This window comes from Aotus nancymaae, unplaced genomic scaffold (genome assembly GCF_030222135.1).
Source record: "Aotus nancymaae isolate 86718 unplaced genomic scaffold, 86718_ANA_hifiasm-v0.15.2.pri h1tg000003l, whole genome shotgun sequence".
Taxonomy (NCBI): domain Eukaryota; kingdom Metazoa; phylum Chordata; class Mammalia; order Primates; family Aotidae; genus Aotus; species Aotus nancymaae.
Window position 1 is genome coordinate 67341502 of NW_026988414.1, and position 19010 is coordinate 67360511.

The 19010-nt window shown below is 48.3% G+C and overlaps 1 protein-coding gene across 7 annotated transcripts in view; it reads left to right on the top strand.

The window, feature by feature from the left end:
- The window catches only part of CORO2B (coronin 2B), a 148470-nt gene that overhangs the window by 24164 nt on the left and 105296 nt on the right, over nt 1–19010 (top strand). The window contains exon 1 of one of the 7 annotated variants that reach the window (XM_012451350.3): nt 2957–3140. The exons of 5 other annotated variants lie outside the window; for them this stretch is intronic. In XM_012451350.3, coding sequence (XP_012306773.1) covers nt 3063–3140 — 78 coding nt within the window. In that variant the 5' untranslated portion in view covers nt 2957–3062. Of the gene's footprint in view, nt 1–2956; nt 3141–15546; nt 15794–19010 lie in introns of those variants that run through there. One more of the 7 variants, XM_012451353.3, reaches the window with a different exon arrangement.

A 19010-nucleotide genomic window follows, 5' to 3' on the forward strand; every position in this document is an offset into this window, starting at 1 on the left:
GGGCTGGCAGAGGGAATAGAGACAGTTTCCGCATGTAGCCTACAGTCTGTCTCAGTGCTTCAGGGATAAAAGATACTCATAGATGGATGATCCCACAGCCTTACTCTTGGCCAAAGATTTCTTCAACAAACAAACAAGGCTCCATCTAAAAACCACACACATAGCACAACAGATTCCAATAGCCAAAGTGCTGCCTGATTTGCGAATCTTTCTAAAATGTGAAAATTGCACTCCTCTATGGAGGCCTGGCTCTAGCATCACCTCCTCCAGGAAGCCTTCCTGAATGTTCGCATCTTTCCCAGCCCCATTCTGCCACTGTGCTTGGTTTGTGATCCGGGGACATTTTTCAGCACAATCTGCCTGGGGGTGGACTTCCCTGAGTACACACTATGCTCCCTTCACACCAGCAGACAAGCTCCTCCAGCCTGGATAACCACCCGCTGCCCTCCTCTCTGGGGCCCTGGACCTGGGGCTGTGTAGGACTTAGAAAGACAAAGAGGCTTTGTTAACAGCCTCTCTCTGAACTGGGTCCCACCCCCGGACCCAGGCTGGGGGGCTTTTCTGTGGATGTGGCTTCTGGGGCCCTCAGAGACCCTTCTGCCCACTATGACCTTGGGTGCTGACCAGGGGGCAGGCACTTTGCCTTCCTTATCTAAGGAAGAGAGGATGCGCTAAAACCAGGCCTTTGGGGAAGGTGTGGAGAAAAAAAGGACATGGGAGGAAATGAAAACAGGAAGTGGGAGAGCCCTGGCCCAGCCTCCTGCTTCCTGGCCCTTGAGCCCCTCAGCCTGATCCCCCACAGGGAGACATGTAGCGAGGGAGGGAGGTGAGGAGGGAGAGATGCAAACCCAGCCATTTCCCCACAACCACAACACCTCCTTCACAGCTGTCCTGCTGATTCTCGGTTTCTAGAAATGACCGGAGAGAGAGGAATGAGTAGGGAGGAGGCTGCCTGTCTGACTTTTAATTAAAAGGGACAGGACACCTCCTAGCCAGGCTTTAAGGCAGGGACACTTCTGTGGTGTGTGCCTCCTTCGACAGGGACAGGGTGGCATGCAGGTTTTGTGGGTGTGTGAATGGTCGACAGGCGGAGGCAGCGATTGAAAAGCTGTCCAGAAAGCTGCATTCTCTCCTGGCTCCTCCACACCCACTCCCCTTAGTGCAGCAAACGTTTCTTGAACATTTCTTGGCTTGAGTGCTAAGCTCTGTGCCAGGCCCTGGGATGTAAAGGTGGTTGAGATACTTCCCCTGAGCTCCAGGGTGGCTGGCAGGGACAGGATGGGGTGACAGCACTGGGAGACTGAGGGTCTGACCTGTCCCTGGGTCTCATTCAGCCAGCATCCTCTGAGCATTGTCAGGTGCTGTGCCTTTCAATAGGCACTGAAGATAAAACGGTGAGTGTGGCAGAGGTCTTGGCCACTTGAAGCTTACAGTCAAAAGTGGTGTGAGGTAGGGAGCGCAGCCATTAGTGCACGGTGTGAGGAGTGCTAGGATGAGGATGCCTGTGGGGGCCTGGAGGAGGAGCAGCCACACAGTGTCAGAGCATTGGAAGGCCTGCTCTGGGGGTCGTCTGGAAGCAGAGATGTGAAGGAAGAGAAGGATTTGGCCAGGGAACAGCTAGGAAGTATGGCTGAGGTCGAGGGAATGGCTGTGTGTGCAAAGGTTGGAGAAGAAATGAGGCCTTTGAGGAGCAGAAAGAAGTTGAGTGCATCTGGGGCTTACTTAGTTGTGCGGGGTGGGGCCCAGGCCAGGGAGGGCCATTGTCTTAGTCCCTCTGTGCTGCTAGTAATAAAACACCTGAGCCGTTTATAAACAACAGAAATTGATTTCTCACAGCTCTGGAGCTTGGGAAGTCCAAGATCAAGGCACCAGCAAGTTGGTTTGTTTGGCAAGGCTTCACCATTCAGAGAGGAGGAACACTGTGTCCAGACGTGGCGGAAGGCAGAACGCTTTTTAAATAAGGGCCTTAATCCCATTCACCAGGGAGGAGCCCTCATGGCCTAATCACCTCTTCAAGGACCTGCCTCTGAATACCATCACGTTGGCACCACCTGAGTTCTGGTGGAGACACATTCAAACCACAGCAGCCATCATAATCTCATTTGTAAGGACCATGGACTTGCTCCTGAAGTGGGGGTGGAAGGAACTTTTGACTGGCTTATTCAGTCAATAATTGTTTTACACTTTATTCAGTCGACTAATTGACAACAGGTTTATGTGTTAAAAGACCACTCTGGGCCGGGCACGGTGGCTCATGCCTGTAATCCCAGCACTTTGGGAGGCCGAGGCAGGCAGATCACCTGAGGTTGGGAGTTCGAGACCAGCCTGACCAACAGGGAGAAACCCATCTATACTAAAAATACAAAATCAGCCAGGCGTGGTGACGCATACCTGTAATCTCAGCTACTCGGGAGACTGAGGAAAGAGAATTGCTTGTACTCAGAAAGCAGAGGTTGTGGTGAGCCGAGATCGCGCCATTGCATTCCAGCCTGGGCAACAAGAGCGAAACTCCATCCCAAAATAAATAAATAAATAACCACTCTGACATGTATTTTTTTATATGTAGAAAATAATTTTTTTAAAAACACTCTTGGTACTATGGAAGGGAACAAGTGAGAGAGAGGAAGGGTTTTTGCCATGATTGAGATATCTGGTCCAGCCCAAATTAGGGGCTGATCACACACACACACACACACACATACACACTTTACCTACAGGTTGTAATTCACTCTGATATGGAAATGTTAGGCCACTAAGAGAGGTGAACAAAAAGGGCTCTCGCTGTGTCTTTCACCGCCTCTCCCTACAGTGTACTATGTTAAACAGGATCCAGCTGTAACCTCCACGGTTCCCAGGGCTCTGATCAGCCTGGCTGGTGGGAGCCTCATAGCTCTGCCTGCTTTGGGGTTTCCCTTCCTTTCATTGCCCCCCTTGAGGCAGAGATGGTAAATGCGAGGTGTGACTATGAGTTTCATAGCTCTCTAGTTCAGTGAAGGAGGTTCTGTGCAACGTGCAACACCCACCTTCTTCCCCTCTGAGAACACTAAGAAGCAGAATGTCTCATGGAAGCAAGCCGGTTTCCTGGGCAAAGAGGGACTGCCTATACGAATCTTGCAAGCACACGTGTTCCCCTTGTTGGGGTATGTATAATTCTCTTTTCTTGGGGCAGGGGGTGGACACGCAGCTTTGCAATCCCTTGCTTAGAAACAGCTGCCACAGTGGCTTAACACCATCTGTTTCCCTTGATCAGGAAGGTGTCAAAGAGCCTCCTGCTCAAGGAGGGGTCTGTCACGGATCTGTTAGGATAGGAGGTGAGAGACATTGGCTGCCTGGGGTGAGAGAGTAAGACAGATGGAGAAAGAAGTGAGCAGGTTGGCTGGAGTTAGGATGCAGAATTGTCCGCTGTGTCTTGTGCACCATTGAAGTCCCAGGGCTAACACAATGCCTGGTCGCAGTAGGTGCTTACTAAACTAGTTGCTGGATGACCGTGTTGCCAAATAAATAAATGCATTGAATGAATGAATGAGTGGACGGATGGGAGGGTATGCACAGATGAGTGAAAGTGAGGCATGAGACAGAAGAGGCTTCGTGGAGGACAGACTGCAGCAACAGTGCAAGGTCATCAGCAGATGTCAAGGAGTCTGTGAGTTCAGGGTAGAGTTAGGGTGACATGGTGCTGTGGGCTGAATTATATCCCCCTAATTCATATGTTGAAGCCCTAACCCCCTGTGTGTTTGGAGACAGGGCTGTCACTGAGAATAGCCCTAAGAATGCCTTGCCAATCCTAAGCAGAATTTCATACCAGGAAATTAAAAAGTTGTGTATTTTTTTTTGAGACGGAGTTTCACTCGTTACCCAGGCTGGAGTGCAATGGCGCGATCTCGGCTCACCGCAACCTCCGCCTCCTGGGTTCAGGCAATTCTCCTGCCTCAGCCTCCTGAGTAGCTGGGATTAAGGCACGCGCCACCGTGCCCAGCTAATTTTTTGTATTTTTAGTAGAGACAGGGTTTCATCATGTTGACCAGGATGGTCTCGATCTCTTGACCTCGTGATCCACCCGCCTCGGCCTCCCAAAGTGCTGGGATTACAGGCATAAGCCACCGCACCCGGCCCATGTATTTTTTTTAAAGGTGATTTGATCTCAACAGCGTAGCTAGAATATGTGCATGTCCTCCACTCTGGAAAGGCTGGAGTCCTCACTCTATATAAGTTACGATTAAAGACAACAACCTCCCTTCTATGTAAATTCAGCCCCAGTTCCTCATCCCAGCATTCCAACAATCAGAAATCACACCTTCTGAGAACCTATGGAAAGGTGGGCTTATGGGTGCTTTTGTTTACTTAATTATACTTTTATGTTTGCCTTTCTAGATGGTGTATTTTTTACTTTAATAATTAGGAGAAAATTAAGTTGCCTTTCTAGGTGGTGCATTTTTTACTTTAATAATTACGAGAAAATTAAGCAACGTGTTAAGGAGTTTTGAAAAGAAAAACTCCAATCTCCCAGCTGCCCGGCACTGTCCTGGGTCCTACAGCAGTGTCATCCAAAGTTGTATAAGCCATTATCATAGACACATAAAGTAAAGTAGTATCACCCTTTTGGACAGCAGTTTGGCAGCAGGCATCGCAAGCCATATAAATGTCCATATCCTGTGACCTAGTAATCCTGCTTCTGGGAACCCGTCCAAAGGAAATAATCCAAAGACAGGGAAAAACTCTATGCATCAAGATGCTCATCACGGCATTATTTATAACAACGAAACATTAGGGGCAAAATAAAGGCCTAATGGTGTGAGACTGACTGAGTAAATTTAGCAATAATTCAATAGAATATTCTGCAACCGTTAAAAATTATAATAGTGGGCGGGGCACGGTGGCTCACTCCTGTAATCCCAGCTCTTTGGGAGGCTGAGGCTGATGGATCACCTGAAGTCGAGAGTTCGAGACCAGCCTGACCAACATGGAGAAACCACGTCTCTACTAAAAATACAAAATTAGCTGGGCATGGTGGCGCATGCCTGTAATCCCAGCTACACGGGAGACTGAGGCAGGAGAATCTCTTGGACCCGGGAGGCAGAGGTTGTGGTGAGCTGAGATCGTGCTATTGCACTCCAGCCTGGGCAACAAGAGTGAAACTCTGTTTGAAAAAAAAAATATATATATATATAAAAAATACTAAAATGATATGGCAATGTGGGAAAACATTCGTGCTAAGTGAAAAAGGTGGGACATAACGTTTTATGCATATCATGATGTTCACTGTGTAAAAGTTATTTGGAAAGTACAGATGTTTCGAGACTGGGAAGTGAAGGGAGAATGGACGGGACCTAGCTGTGGGCTGGGAGGAGTCACAGAGGGCTCTTGGGTTCTAAGGGTGAGCAGCTGGGTGGGTAAAGCCTCGTTTACTGAAAGTCATGGTGGTACAGAAGCAGATTGGGGTGGAGAAAAGACCAGTAGTTTAGTTCCAGCATGTTAGGTCAAAGGTGACTACAAGAATCCAAAAGGAGGGTCCGCAGGTCAAAAAAGAGGCCTAGACCCAGGGAGTGGGAATTTCGGAGCCGTCAGCTTGTAGATGGTGTTTAAAGCCCAGAGCATGAATGACCTCAGGCAAAGAGAGTTAGGGTGGTGGGCTCAGCCAAGCAACCATATCTGAGTCACCTGGAGATCCCTCCAGGCCAGTGAATCATAGCCTCTGGGCTGTGATTGGGCATCAGCATTTATTCTCAGGGCCCTGGATAATTCCAGTGACTCTAGCACTGCACTGATGGTCCCTGTGGCCCCCAGCATCGGGCCTTCCGTGTGGGCAGCATGACTTACGGGATGTGTAAGTACCTGCACTGTTGCACTGAATGGTACAGTTGTTGGTTAGGCGCTTTCTTTAAACATTTTCCATACCCTAAATTCTGGCACATAAGCTGAGAGAATTTTTGAGCTGCTTCTGAGTGGAAAAGGCCGTGCAGAAAATACAGTTTGGATACAGAAACATTGAAAGGATGAGGATGTTTTGCTAGCTCATGGGTAGAGTGGGGCAGAATATTTGAAACTGGGACAGGCACAGAAAAATCCAGAGCATAACTGAACATGAAGTTATGTTTACTCAGGTATCTTCAGTCAGCCTCTGCTAGCCCCAGGTAGAGGATGGGTTTCTTGAGCACAGAGGGGTGGACAAGGAAGACATTACAGGACCCCTGGAGCTGTTGGCACAGGGCAGGCACTTCCTAGGTGCTCAATACATCCTCCATTGACTGTGGATTGACTTGGAGCCAGGGAAGGGGTGAGCCAGCTGGTCAGAGCCTTCACACCCAAAGCTAGAGGGCACTACGAGAAGGAGCCTTTTCAAAACAGCTTGAGTCTTCCCCAGATTTCTCCCTGGCTCACCAGGCTTGAGATAGATATTGGGCTTTTGAAGTAGGTGGAGGGGTTAGCAAGGGGCCTCGTGGATTTGGTGGGCCAGGTACAGAGGGGATAGTTTGTCTTTGTTCCACAATGTCTAAGGTTTCTGCTAGGAAGACCTAAATGACTAGGGGTGACTCAGACGTCAGAGGGACTAGAATCATCTGGAAGTTTCTTCACACTCATGTTTGCTGCCTGGACTGGGATGACTTGAAGGCTGGACTGGGCTGAGACTGTTGACTGGAGCATCTACACATGGTGTCTCGGCATGGCTTGAGCTTCCTCATGGCATGGCAGCTTCAGAATAGTCAGATGTTTTACATGATGACTTGGGGCTCTAGGAGCAAGTGTTCCAATAAATGAGGAAGTATGATCCCTTATGACCTAACCCCCACCGTGAGCCTCCATGCCTGTGATCCCAACACTTTAGGAGACGGAGGTGGCAGGATCTCTTGAAGCCAGGAATTTGAGACTAGCCTGGGCAACATAGCGAGACCCCATCTCTACAAAAAATTTAAAAATCAGCATGGTGTGGTGATGCTTGCTTGTGGTCCCAGCTACTTGGAAGGCTGAGGTGAGAGGATTGCTTGAGTCCAGAAATTTGAGGTTGAAGTGAGCTATGATTGTGTTACTGCATTCCAGCCTGGGTGACAGAGTAAGATCCTATCTCAAAAAAAAAAAAAAGGCCTCTTTAGCTCTCATTTTCACTCCTCTCTAAGAGAGGTCAGACCAGGACTCCAGGAACAAATGCCATGCAGCAAGACCCCCAGGCCTTTATTATCTTCCAGTCAAAATCACATGCCCTTGGGCGTTGCACCTCATGAAACAGGGCCTTGGGAGTGAGTGGGAGAGAGGGGTCTGCATGGGCTTAGCTGCAGTTGCCAGACTATACAGCTTTGCAAAGGGTTATGTCCTTTCACACTGGTGAAATGCCACCAGTGTGAAAGGACATACCCCACCTTTCCTGCTACCTACCTCTGGGGCCAGGTTTCCTTGTCTTGCACTTAGGCAACCCAAACCAGACCTGGGGGCCTGAGCACGGCCACTGCAGGCCCAGAGGCTTCCTTTCTGAAGAGCTAGGCAGGGGCCCAGGGTGAAGGACTCAGGGCTTGGCCTCCTGTGGCTGGCTGTGCATGGCCAGTCCAGCCCTGAACACTGGTGGCTATAGTTTCCAGGCCTCCTGGGAGAAGGGCCAGCAAGGCAGGTTCTCTCTCCCCTACACTGTCCCCCGGAGGACTTCGGCCTGAAGAACAACTCCCCTGGCCAGGCCAGGCAGCCCGAGCTGACCCACTGGCTGGCTGAGAGCCCAGCTGTCTCCCCCAGGGAGCCCCTAGCCACTTCCTGGTATTGCTCTGTGTGAGTGTGCACACGTGCGTGAGTGTGTGTTAGGGGACATTCTGTTTTTCAAGGACTTGGCTCTGTGCAGTGAAGGGATCTGTTGGAGAATGATGAGAGACCTAAGGGTCAGGGAACGTACTCCCCTCTTCTTCCCAGTTCCTCCTCTCCTAGGGAGGGAACTCCTCATGAACCAGAATTCCTGAGTCCTGAATGGTTGGAGCCTCATGGCTTTGTTCTCGGCCCCTCCCCTGCCCAGACTCATGAATGCCCTTTCTCAGGCTTCCCACAGCTGGCTTTGAAGAGTTATGGGGCTCCAGGAGGGGACTTGAAATTCCGCATCATCACTCCCTTCCACTGCATTTGCTATTTCAGCCTCCATCCACCCATTCAACAAGTATTTACCAAAACTTCCACTGGGTACTGGGAACAGAGAGAGACAGAGATAATGAACACTCGAACTCAGACCCTATCCTCAAGGGGCAGCAGAGAGGAAATCGACTTGCAATTAGAAGCCATGCGCATGGCGAAATGCTGAGGCCAGGGCCCCTGGCTGCCTGCACAGTGCACTGGGTGCCAGGAAGGAGCAGCACTGGAACTGGGCCTCTGGGGATGGCTGGGATTTGGGTCAGGCAGATGGGCAGGGAGAGGGAAAAGGATTGCAGGTGACAAGCACAACATGAGCATGGGGCCTGGTCGGGAGGATGGTCACCTAAAGGGGACACATTTGCTGTCAAGAGAATTTGTTCTCCCCCACTGTTCCCTGTCTGAGCCTTATCCGGCAAAGGAAAAGAGGATCTGGTGAACTGAGTCACACCAGGCTGTTCGTGACCATCTTATTTCTCCCAGCAGGGCCTGTATTTAAGAAGAGGGCCATAGCTGTGCAGGCTTTGGGGCAGGGCATTAGTTTGTGGTCCACATCAAGCATCTAGGTGTGAGGAAATGAGCTTCTGACTCAGACCTGGGTAGAAAGGAAGAGGAAGGAAAATGTCTGAGCTCCAGGGCAGGGGCCTTCCTTCCCAAATTCGCATCTTCCTTGCAGTTGGGGGAGTAAATGGGGTTTTCATCTCCTCTTTGCTGCTGGTCTCCCAGCTCCTTCCACTGCCAGGCCTGAGCCTGCTGTCCCCTCCCCACTGCTCCCTCACTGCCATCCTTTTCCCAGGACGTCCTGTGACTTAACCAAAGGCATAAAAGCTGCTGATAGAAGGCCGTTGCTCTGGCTGCCCAGGGTCAGCCCATGCCCTGGGACTGGAGGGCTGCTTTCTATTGTACAGCAGCCTGGGATGGCCCTTTGGGGCCATGTCACTGACTGTGATGGCAGGCTGGTGGGATGGAGTAGTGGTCCGGTTCAGTACACTAGCTTGACCTGGAATCCGCAGGAATCATCCCCACTGGCCAGCTAGCCCATCCCTAGGGGGCTTGTAATTGTGCATCCAGCCTCTCCCCTCTACCTACTCCCATTCTCTTGATAAAACCTAGCCAGAAACTCAGGCTCAGAGAGAAAATGGATGTAGTGATGATTCTGTGTGTTATTCAGAATTAACTAGGTGAATATCACTGAGCTTCTCTTAGTTAGTAGCATTGAACGACGCAGAGATCTTGGGGAAAGGGGCCCTATCCTCAGGGACCCTGCAGCCCCCTGGTCCCAGTGTCAGCGGCCCTCACTAAATGTCAATGGACGCAGCCCAGAAGAGGAGCTAAGGCTTCATAGGATGGGACAGCTTCTCCAGCGACTAGTTTACAAAGCAAATGGCTGAACCACTCCCTGCCCTGAACTTCTGCACTGTCCTCAAGACCTAGTGAAGGGTTGGGGGCTGGCTTAGGCCTTGCATGCATCCTGTTACAATTTACCCCCCAATTTAACATCTAAGACCCCTTGTTGCCTGGCCCGAGGCTTGTCTTCCTCCCTGATCTCCAGACTCCCTTGTTCCAGGAACAGCAGACTCCTTGCTCTTCTGCTCACATCTCCTCCCTCATACATCGTCTATCCCCTGCCATTCTCCCATCCTTCCATCCCCAAGCCCCTCCTCCAGCATCCTGTGCATTTAAATGTGTAGAAACCTGGTCTCAGACTAGATCCCACGTCTACATTCTATACCTGAGTATATGTTCCTCCCAAGGCACTGATGTGTTGATTTCACTTATTAAAATAAGTTATCACCTTGCAGAGCATGGTACTCTGAGGCCCAGTCAAATAATTTCCATTTCTGTGAGGCAGGTTTGGGAGGCGAACAGGGCATTAGGCCAGTCCAGAATATTCACAGAGAGAAACAGCATCAGCATGGAAACGAACCTTAGACACCACACTGTCCCTTGACTCCCACTCACAGAGATGTGAACTAACACCCAGAGCTGATGGCAGGTAGCACCTTCCAGTCCACACCCTGGAATCAGCCAAGGAAAGAATCCCAGGGGGAAAATAAAAAGAAGTACTCTGTACAAAGCTTTGTTTGTGTTAGCAAAACAATTGGGAATCATTTCACGTGCTAAACAACTAAGCTAATCCAACTTCGGTTCATCAACATGAGAGAATGCGTCCCACCACTGAGCCACTGAGCATGACTCATGGGAACCAGCGCTGTGTATGTACACGCATGTTGGAGACGGCGGAAGAGAAGAATGCAGAGTCTGGAATAACATGCTCCGTGATTCTCTTGTTCCACTGTATCCGTTTATATACATATATTTTAAAAAAATAACAATGTCTATTTCAGGTTATAAAAATGATGTATGTTTATTCTAGAAAATTTGAAAAATCAGAAAAGTGTAAAGATGAAATTTTGAAATCACACTTGATCCTACCCTCACAAGATACCACCCTTTGCATTTTGGTGTTTTCCTTTCACTTGTTTGTTTTTTCCCTCTGAGTGTATATAACAATTTCCTACCTTTTGCCTTTGATATTACAACATTGTGTCAGGAGCATTTCCCTATTGTATTATCTATACCATATTTTACTGATTATAATAGTTCACATTTTTCATCTCTGATTGGATATATCTTCAATTGAAAACATGTCATAGTTAATTACTACATTTTTTTCCTAGAGGAATGTAGAATAATGGTCCGTTTTATAATCGATTGAATTAGATTTAATAAGACATGGAATATGTTTCAAAAGCATGATTTTTATGCCTGTATAATAGTTTATCATATGAACATAAACATATTTTATTATCCTTTTATATTGGACATGTAGGTGGTTCCAACTTTCTACCTTTTTTTTTTTTGAAATAAGATCTTACTCTGTCACCCAGGCTGGTGTGCTGTGGCATGATCTTGGTTCACCGCAGCCTCAACCTCCCAGGCTCAAGTGATCCTCCCACCTCAGCATCCCAAGTAGTTGGGACTATAGGTGTGCATCGCCATGCTGGCTAATTTTTGTATTTTTCCTAGAGACTGGGTCTTGCTATGTTGCCCAGGCTGGTCTCAAACTCCTGGGCTCAAGCCATCCACCCACCTCCACCTCCCAAAGTGCTGAGACTATAGGCATGAGCCACTGCACCTGGCCTCAACGTTCTACTTTTAAGAAGCATCCCTGTACATGAAATGTGTCCACACTGCTCGCTGTTTATTGGGGTAGATTCCCAGGAATAGACAGAATGAGACAAAACAAATGAGGATCTTAGAGGCTCTGGATGCAGATCCATGTACACATTGAAAAGTCCAAAAGTAAATATGGAGGGATAAAAATGGGCACTATACTTATTAAGCTCTTATTTCCTGTGACATTCTTTTTTTGTTTTTAAAATCTTTTTCTCTAAAGACGGGGTCTTGCTCTGTCGCCCAGGCTGGAGTGCAATGGACACTTACCGTCTGGATGTAAGTGTCTGGGCTGTGAAGGTGGCTCAGCTTCTTCAAGTTGTTAGGGTCCCAGGTTCCTTGTCTTGTTGCTCTGTTGTCTAAGATGGCTCCCCACCATGTCCATGTTTCTACCTGTGGAAATGGTCTTTCCTTCATGGATGACCGGGAACTGCCACATTGTACTACAGCTTATGTCCAATTGGCCAGCACTTTATCACATGACCACATACTAGGTTGCAAAGGCACCTGGGAAATGTAGTCTTTTTCCCTGATAAAAACTAAGACTATATTACTATGCGAGAGAATAGAAGAACAGAATCCAGAATAGAAGAACAGGAAATGAGCAATTTCTGCAAAATCAAATCTTCAAACCCAGAGCTTCAGGGCTCCAAAAAGCCGTGTGATGGTAGTAGCGGCATATTAAAATGGCTTCTCAAATTGAGGCTCATCAAAATAGATTGAACCTGACTTATTCCCCATCTCAACCCTCTCAGGACTTCCCTTCTTTCTCTCTATGCGGCAAATCTTGAAGGACCAGTCTTCAGTACCCTGGTGGCTGGCAAGGCTCTTCCTGAAGGATTGAGAACAGATTTGAAATTGCAAGCACTTCCTTGGCTTGTTAAAAAAACAATGACGCACAATTCCATAGACTTTTATTTTAATATACAACCGAAAGCTGCTTACAGATATCCTCCTGAATTAAACAGGTCCTATAAAACCATGGCATTTCAAAACCTAAATTAGCACATGGCTAGAGTTTTTAAGGGTCTTGAAATCAGTATTCTACTAAGATGGCTGGCATCTTTGCAGCCCTTGGCGAAGCTCCTACTGTGTGTACCTGTATAGATGACTGAAACTCCTGAGAGTCTCGGTAAAAACACTTTGTCCTCATTGTCATCTTGAATTGGCTTCAGTGTCCAATTGCTGCTGTTCCTGCTTTTCAATTATAAATTGCTGTGACTTTAGCGTCCTTATTATAGATTTAGTTTGCTGTGAGTTGTTCAGTTAGCCACCAGTGTGTGGTACCTATTTGTATATTTGAAGCCTATAATTTTTCATTAACCACCATGCCTTAAAGGTGTCATCAGTGGACCACCTCCATTGGAATCTCTTGGGTGCTTGTTAAAATGCAGATTCTTGGGTTCTCACACAGACCTCCTGAATCAGAATCTCTGGGAGTGGTCCCTAGAATATATGTCTCTGTGCCAGTGAGAACTTACGAGCACATCTTTAATGTGTTATCAGGGTGGTTCAGAAATCAGTCTCCCGGATCTTTATTGTTAAATTAGTTATTATTCATGTAAGTCCCCAATTCTGCTTCTATATAGTTGCATCTGGATTTATTTAAATGTCTTTCAAAAGGAGGGTGCTGTATTATCACATAAAATTGTGTCTGGGTGCAGTGGTTCACACCTGTAATCCCAGCAGTTTGGGAGGCTGAGGTGGGTGAATCACAAGGTCAGGAGTTCAAGACCAGCCTAACCAACATGGTGAAACCCCATCTCTACTAAAAATACAAAAATTAGCTGGGCATGGTGGTGCACGCCTATAATCCCAGCTACTTGGGAGGCTGAAGCAGGAGAATCGCTTGATCCCAGGAGGCAGCGATTGCAGTGAGCTGAGATCGCACCACTGCATTCCAGCCTGGGCAACAGAACAAGACTCCAACTCAAAAAACCAAAAGCAAATCACATAAAATTGTGCATAGCTTCTTTTAGGAAGTACCTGAGAGGTGAGTCATAATGTCCCTCTCTTATCTTTCTTGATTGTTTTCCCACTGATGCATGGGTTTGGGTGGATGAGGAGCCTCTGGGCCAGCCAAGATTAAAAACTACTGCTAAGACATGGAGGAGCTTAAAGACCCTGCCAAGTCAGCAACTTGCTGGAGAAACTCTTTTAAAGAAGAGATACGGGGACTAAGACAAGGAGAGATCCTGAATGACTTTAGAGGGTCATGAGAGGAAAGCCCCTGACCCCTCATGGTCAAGGATGTGTCTGGAGGCTGCGCTGGAAAGTGATGGGAGGATTTCAGGACTCCCGGGAGCCCTCTGGGGAACCAGCTTCCTTTCTGTTCCTGCGTTGTGTGCTGGGGGAGGGGTTGGTTCCAGGGCTGTAGCGGGCCCTTTATCTGCTCCTCTCAGCTCTGACTGGAGGGCTTTGTGTCCTGGCTGTGCCCCTCAAGCCGCTTAGTGACGGGCCTGTTGTCCAAGATGGTCCCGAGGCTGGTCCGGGCCTGCGCCCATGTATTATGCAGCAGCAGCCCGGACAAAGCTCCTGTGTGTGGAAGTCGGGTGGGGTGGGGGCTTGCTCCCCACAGAGTCCTGTTTACCAGGCACTGGGATGCAAGAGGGTGGGATGGTGGGGATGCTGTGTACAGGAGCTGGGCTTCTCAATGCTGCCTCTGAGAGGAGAGAGGTGAAGGCATTGTGGGTGCCACAGCAGGCTTTCCTGGCTGAAGCAGGAGTGATGGCTTAGTTCAGGTTCAGGGCAGCCAGAAAAATGGTCCTCCACTTCCCAGGGCTCCTAGGCCTGCTCGGTCGGGATGCACTGTTTGATCATTAACTGGGGCTCTCTGAGTAACTGTGACCCCAATTAGTTAGTAATTCTCTAGGGCACCCATGAGACAGGACTGATGTCATCATTTCTAATCAAAGCGGACAGAGAATCAGTCATTTCCCCTGGACCAGGACTCTTCAGAGGTGCAGCCAGGTCTTGCTCCTCTCTGTGTCCGCCTAACCTGGGAGGCTGCTGCAGGGGCAACCACACAGCAGATGTTTGTGGGATGCAAAAGGGTTTGCAAATCTTTGCAGTGTGCCGATTCCTGAGCCTTAGGCTTAGATGAGAAGCAGAAGTGCTGTGGTTGAATGTTTGTGTTCTTCCAAAATCCCTGTGGAAATCTTAATCCCCAAAATTATTAAGAGGTGGGGCCCTTGGAGTGATTGGTCATTAACCAGTCACCTTTATGATAAATCATGAAGGTTGAGGCCTCATGAATGAGATTAGTTCAATTATAAAAGAGACCCCGGATAGGCCCTTGCTTCTTCCACCTTGTGAGGCAGCAGCTAGAAGGCCCAGCAGCAAATCAGAAAGTGGGCCATCACCAGACACCAGATCCACCAGGGCCTTAATCTTGGACTTCCCAGTCCCCAGAACCATGAGAAATAAATTTCTGTTGCTCATAAGCTACCCAGTTTATGGTATTTTGCTACAGAAGCCTGAAAGGACTGAGACAAGAAAGAAAGCCTTCCTTCCTAGATGCTTGTTGCTTGATCGAGACACAAACTTCACCCAGATGAGCAGGGTGGAGGAGGCTGCCATTTATAGAACACGTACTGTGGGCCAGACCTGCTGGGCGGTTTACATGCAGCAGCTCGCTCCCTCCTCCAGCAGCTCGCTCCCTCCTCCAGCAGCGCTGTCCAGCATGAAGCCTTTTCTCCATTCTGTGATGGAAGAACCCAGCTCAGACTGATTAAGTAATTGTCCAGGGACTGACTCTGGGGCCTGTGCTGTTGTAGTAAACAGTATAATGGGCATCATTGGGTTGCTGTCGGGGACACGGCTAATCAGAATGATCGTGGGAGCCTTTTCAAAATAATACCTCTGCCTCTTCCCCATCACCCCAGATGTGCTTGTTGAGGGAAGAAGGGTTAAGAATCTTGGGCAGGGTCAGGCGCGGTGGCTCACGCCTGTAATCCCAGCACTTTGGGAGGCCGAGGTGGGTGGATCACGAGGTCAAGAGATCGAGACCATCCTGGTCAACATGGTGAAAGCTCGTCTCTACTAATACAAAAAATTAGCTGGGCATGGTGGCGCGTGCCTGTAATCTCAGCTACTCAGGAGGCTGAGGCAGGAGAATTGCCTAAACTCAGGAGGCGGAGGTTGCGGTGAGCCGAGATCGCACCGTAGCACTCCAGCCTGGGTAACAAGAGCAAAACTCCTTCTCAAAAAAAAAAAAAAAGAATCTTGGGCAGGATATGTACAGCTTTAAAAAGCTCTCTGGTCATCCTAGTTTCATCTCAGGAAAGTACTCAGTGTTATTTTTAGTCTTATTTATAGATTTTAAAACTTTACGATGACTCCAACAGAAGGGGAAGGTCTTGCTCAAGGTCACTCAGCCCCCACCAAGGTCTCTTGCTGCCCAGCCATGCCTCACTCCCTTAAAAGCAGGCAACTGCCCTGGATCCAGATTCAGACCGCCTGCTGCGTGCCGTGGGCAATTGTGCAAGTCTTCCAGGCCTCAGTCGAATGATTCTGACAGGCGGTGAGTACGGCTGTGTCAGCACGTGGGCCCCAGCGCAGGCAGGCAATCCCATGTCATCTGCGAGATCTCCCATGGCTGAGGTCCTAGCGTTACCACGGGCCCCGAGACCTGGGTCTTGCCTCTTGAGTGCACAAGGTCTCCTGGGGAAGACAGTCGGGCGTGCAAGGAGGGATGGCACAGTGTGCCGGACTGCATTTGGTGCTGGGACCAGACACACGCAGCCAGGCTAATTCCAACTGCATGGATCTGAGAAGCCGTGCAGAACTGGGGTTTTGTTTTATTTGGAAGACATGTCTGAGGATGAAATAAAGGGTTTCAAAGGAGGAAGGGAAAGGAAGGAACTAAAGTTTACAAACACTAGATATTTAACTTGCCGTGTCTCATTTAATCTTCCCAAGAACCGTGTATGTGGAGGGTAGTAACCCTGATTACCAGATGAGGAAGCAGGGCTCTGAGGGGTTAAAAAAATGGCCCAAGAGTTGTTGGGACCAAGACGAAGCCAGGTCTGTCGGCCTCCAAGCCCCTGCTTTCCAACAACATTGCCTTTATTGGGCTCCACGGAGCTGGACGAGTGCTATCTTGGCAGTGGTGGCAGTGGGGAGTGGGGGTTGGGGATGGGTGGGAACCCAGAGGCAATGAGGAAGGATCAGGTGCATCAGCCACTGTGGGCGGTGGCTTCTTGTTTCTGCAGATCTTGGAGCTGGGCTGGCACCACTTTTCACTCGTCTGTGTTTTTCAAGCACTTCTCTGTTTAAAGTATCCTTTGTCCTCCCTTCACTGGTGGACTGGGAACCAAAGGACTTGGTTCTAGTCCCAGCTCTGCTACTCACCAGCTGTGTGACCTTGAGCAGGTCACTTGCCCATACTGGACCTCCACGTTTCCACCTATGAAATGAGGGGTAGGCCGGGCATGGTGGCTCACGCCTGTAATCCCAGCACTTTGAGAGGCCGAGGCGGGCAGATCAAGAGATCAAGACCATCCTGGCCAACATGGTGAAACCCCGTCTCTACTAAAAATACAAAAATTAGCTGCGCGTGGTGGTGCGCGCCTGTAATCCCAGCTACTTGGGAGGCTGAGGCAGGAGAATTGATTGAACTCGGGAGGCGGAGGTTGCAGTGAGCTGAGATCATGCCACTGCACTCCAGCCTGGTGCCTGGCGACAAAGTGAGACGCTGTCTCAAAAAAAAAAAAAATGAGGGGTAGTGTGTGTGTGTCTGTGAATATATATGTGTGGTTGAGTGTGTGCATGTGTGTGTGTGTATGTGCACACGTGCACATGTTCATTCTCACCAAACTCATGTGAATAGCAGAACCAGATAAACTCTAGGTCTTTCCTTGCTGTATTCTCTCCCTGTTGGGTGGACAATGCTGGCATCATCACTCTCATTTCATAGAAGATGAAAGTGTAGTATTAAGAGGGTGTCCTGGATAAGCAGGGACTAAGCCATACTATGCTCTTCCACTCACTCCTAACAATCTCAACTTGAAATACCCAGCGGGTGGTTGTCATCCCAGTGGGTGAGTCCTGTGCCTGAATGGGGCCCTTGGAAATTATGGCTGAACGTGGGGGTTTGCATTTGAATCTTAGGCAACTGGAATGCCCTAGTAACATGCTATTCTGGATTATTCAATTCACTTCAATAAATGTTTATTGAGCATCTACTATGTCCCAAACTTCCTACTAAGTGCTGGGGTCAGAGTTGAACCAGAGTCAGTCCCCACCCTCCAGGGACCCAGTTAGCACTGTGGCTTTCAGAGTTTTTTGCTATAGTTGCTAGTGAGAAAAATCATTTTGTTGTGACCCAGTACACACACACACACACACACACGTTGTATATACAAAACCAAACCAAAAATTATGATATGCACTCTATTTTCTAGTCTTTTCTACTCTGCTTCATTTTTTAGAAACGCTGGTAGCAGCCTACCACTTTGATTTCATAACCTACTAGTAGGAGGTGACCCTCCAGTGTGAGAAACACGGGTTGAGCGTTGTATGTGTTACAGATGTTGTATTGCATACAAATTATGTGCCATGGAAAAACAGCAAAAAGTGAATTAATTTGGGAAAATCAGGGAAGGCTTCTAGTTCAAGTGGCACTTGAGCTGAGTCCAGATGTGTGATAGGATTTGAGTAAACAGGAAAAGGGGAAAGGCAGCCAGATGGAAGCAACAGTGTGATCAAAGGCTGGGAGGTGTGAGTGCGCAGCCGAGGAGATAGCACGGATGTGCCTGGCACATGAGCAGCGCTCTTCCTGGGTTATCACACTTGGTTCTCAATAATCCTCTAAGACAGGGACTTTTTAGTATATGTGCTGCCGAGGCGAGCACAGGACAGGGGCTTTTTGTCTCTTCGTGTTGCAAAAGAGGAAATTGGGACTCAGAGAAGTTATATAACTTGCCCAAGGTCATGTGGCTACTAAGTGGTGGAGCCAGGATTTGAATTCAGGCAGTTACATTGTGATCTAAATACAAGGTTCCTAGCGATGTGGCCCGAAAAATACTTTGAGCTGGTTCAAGGGGATATTTGAATACAAGCCTGAAAATTTTAAATTTCATTCTGTAGGGAAGAGGAAAACATTTTGCGATTTTGAGAAAGGGAAGTGACATGATCAAAAATTTATTTAGGAGAGGATCACAGCAGTATCAGTATAGGAGATGGGCTCAAGAAGAGACAGGGATACTTGTCAGAAGATGGTAACGGCATCTCCCTAGTCAGGCCAGCAGCCCCAAATACCATGACATCATATTTATCTTGGGGATGCAGTTGAGAATGTTGCTCATATATCACGTACTGATAAGAATGAAAGGAGAACGAATCATGTTTCCCTTTTTACTTTGACCGCTAGGAAGCTCAGAGCCCCAGTCTGTGGTACTCTTCCAGGAAGCATTCAAGAGCTGTTAGTTAGCCTTTTATATATTCATTTTGCCTTGCCTTATTTCTCCTATCCTTACTTTCCTTTAGTCTGAATTTTATCACTTAGATTTTCATCCTGCTGTAATGTACACTTTTTAGTATGATGCCTTAGAGCAGGATTTAAATAAAATACAAATAAAACACACTGAAGCGATTGGAGAGCATTTTGTGTGTGTGCAAGATTGAAAGGTCTTAGAGGGCTGGGCTTCCTTTCCATCTGCTGGGGCTTCTGTCCTGGTGCTGGTGCCAGGTGAGTGCATCACACAGATGTAAACCTTGGACTGTTGGAGCTGGAAATG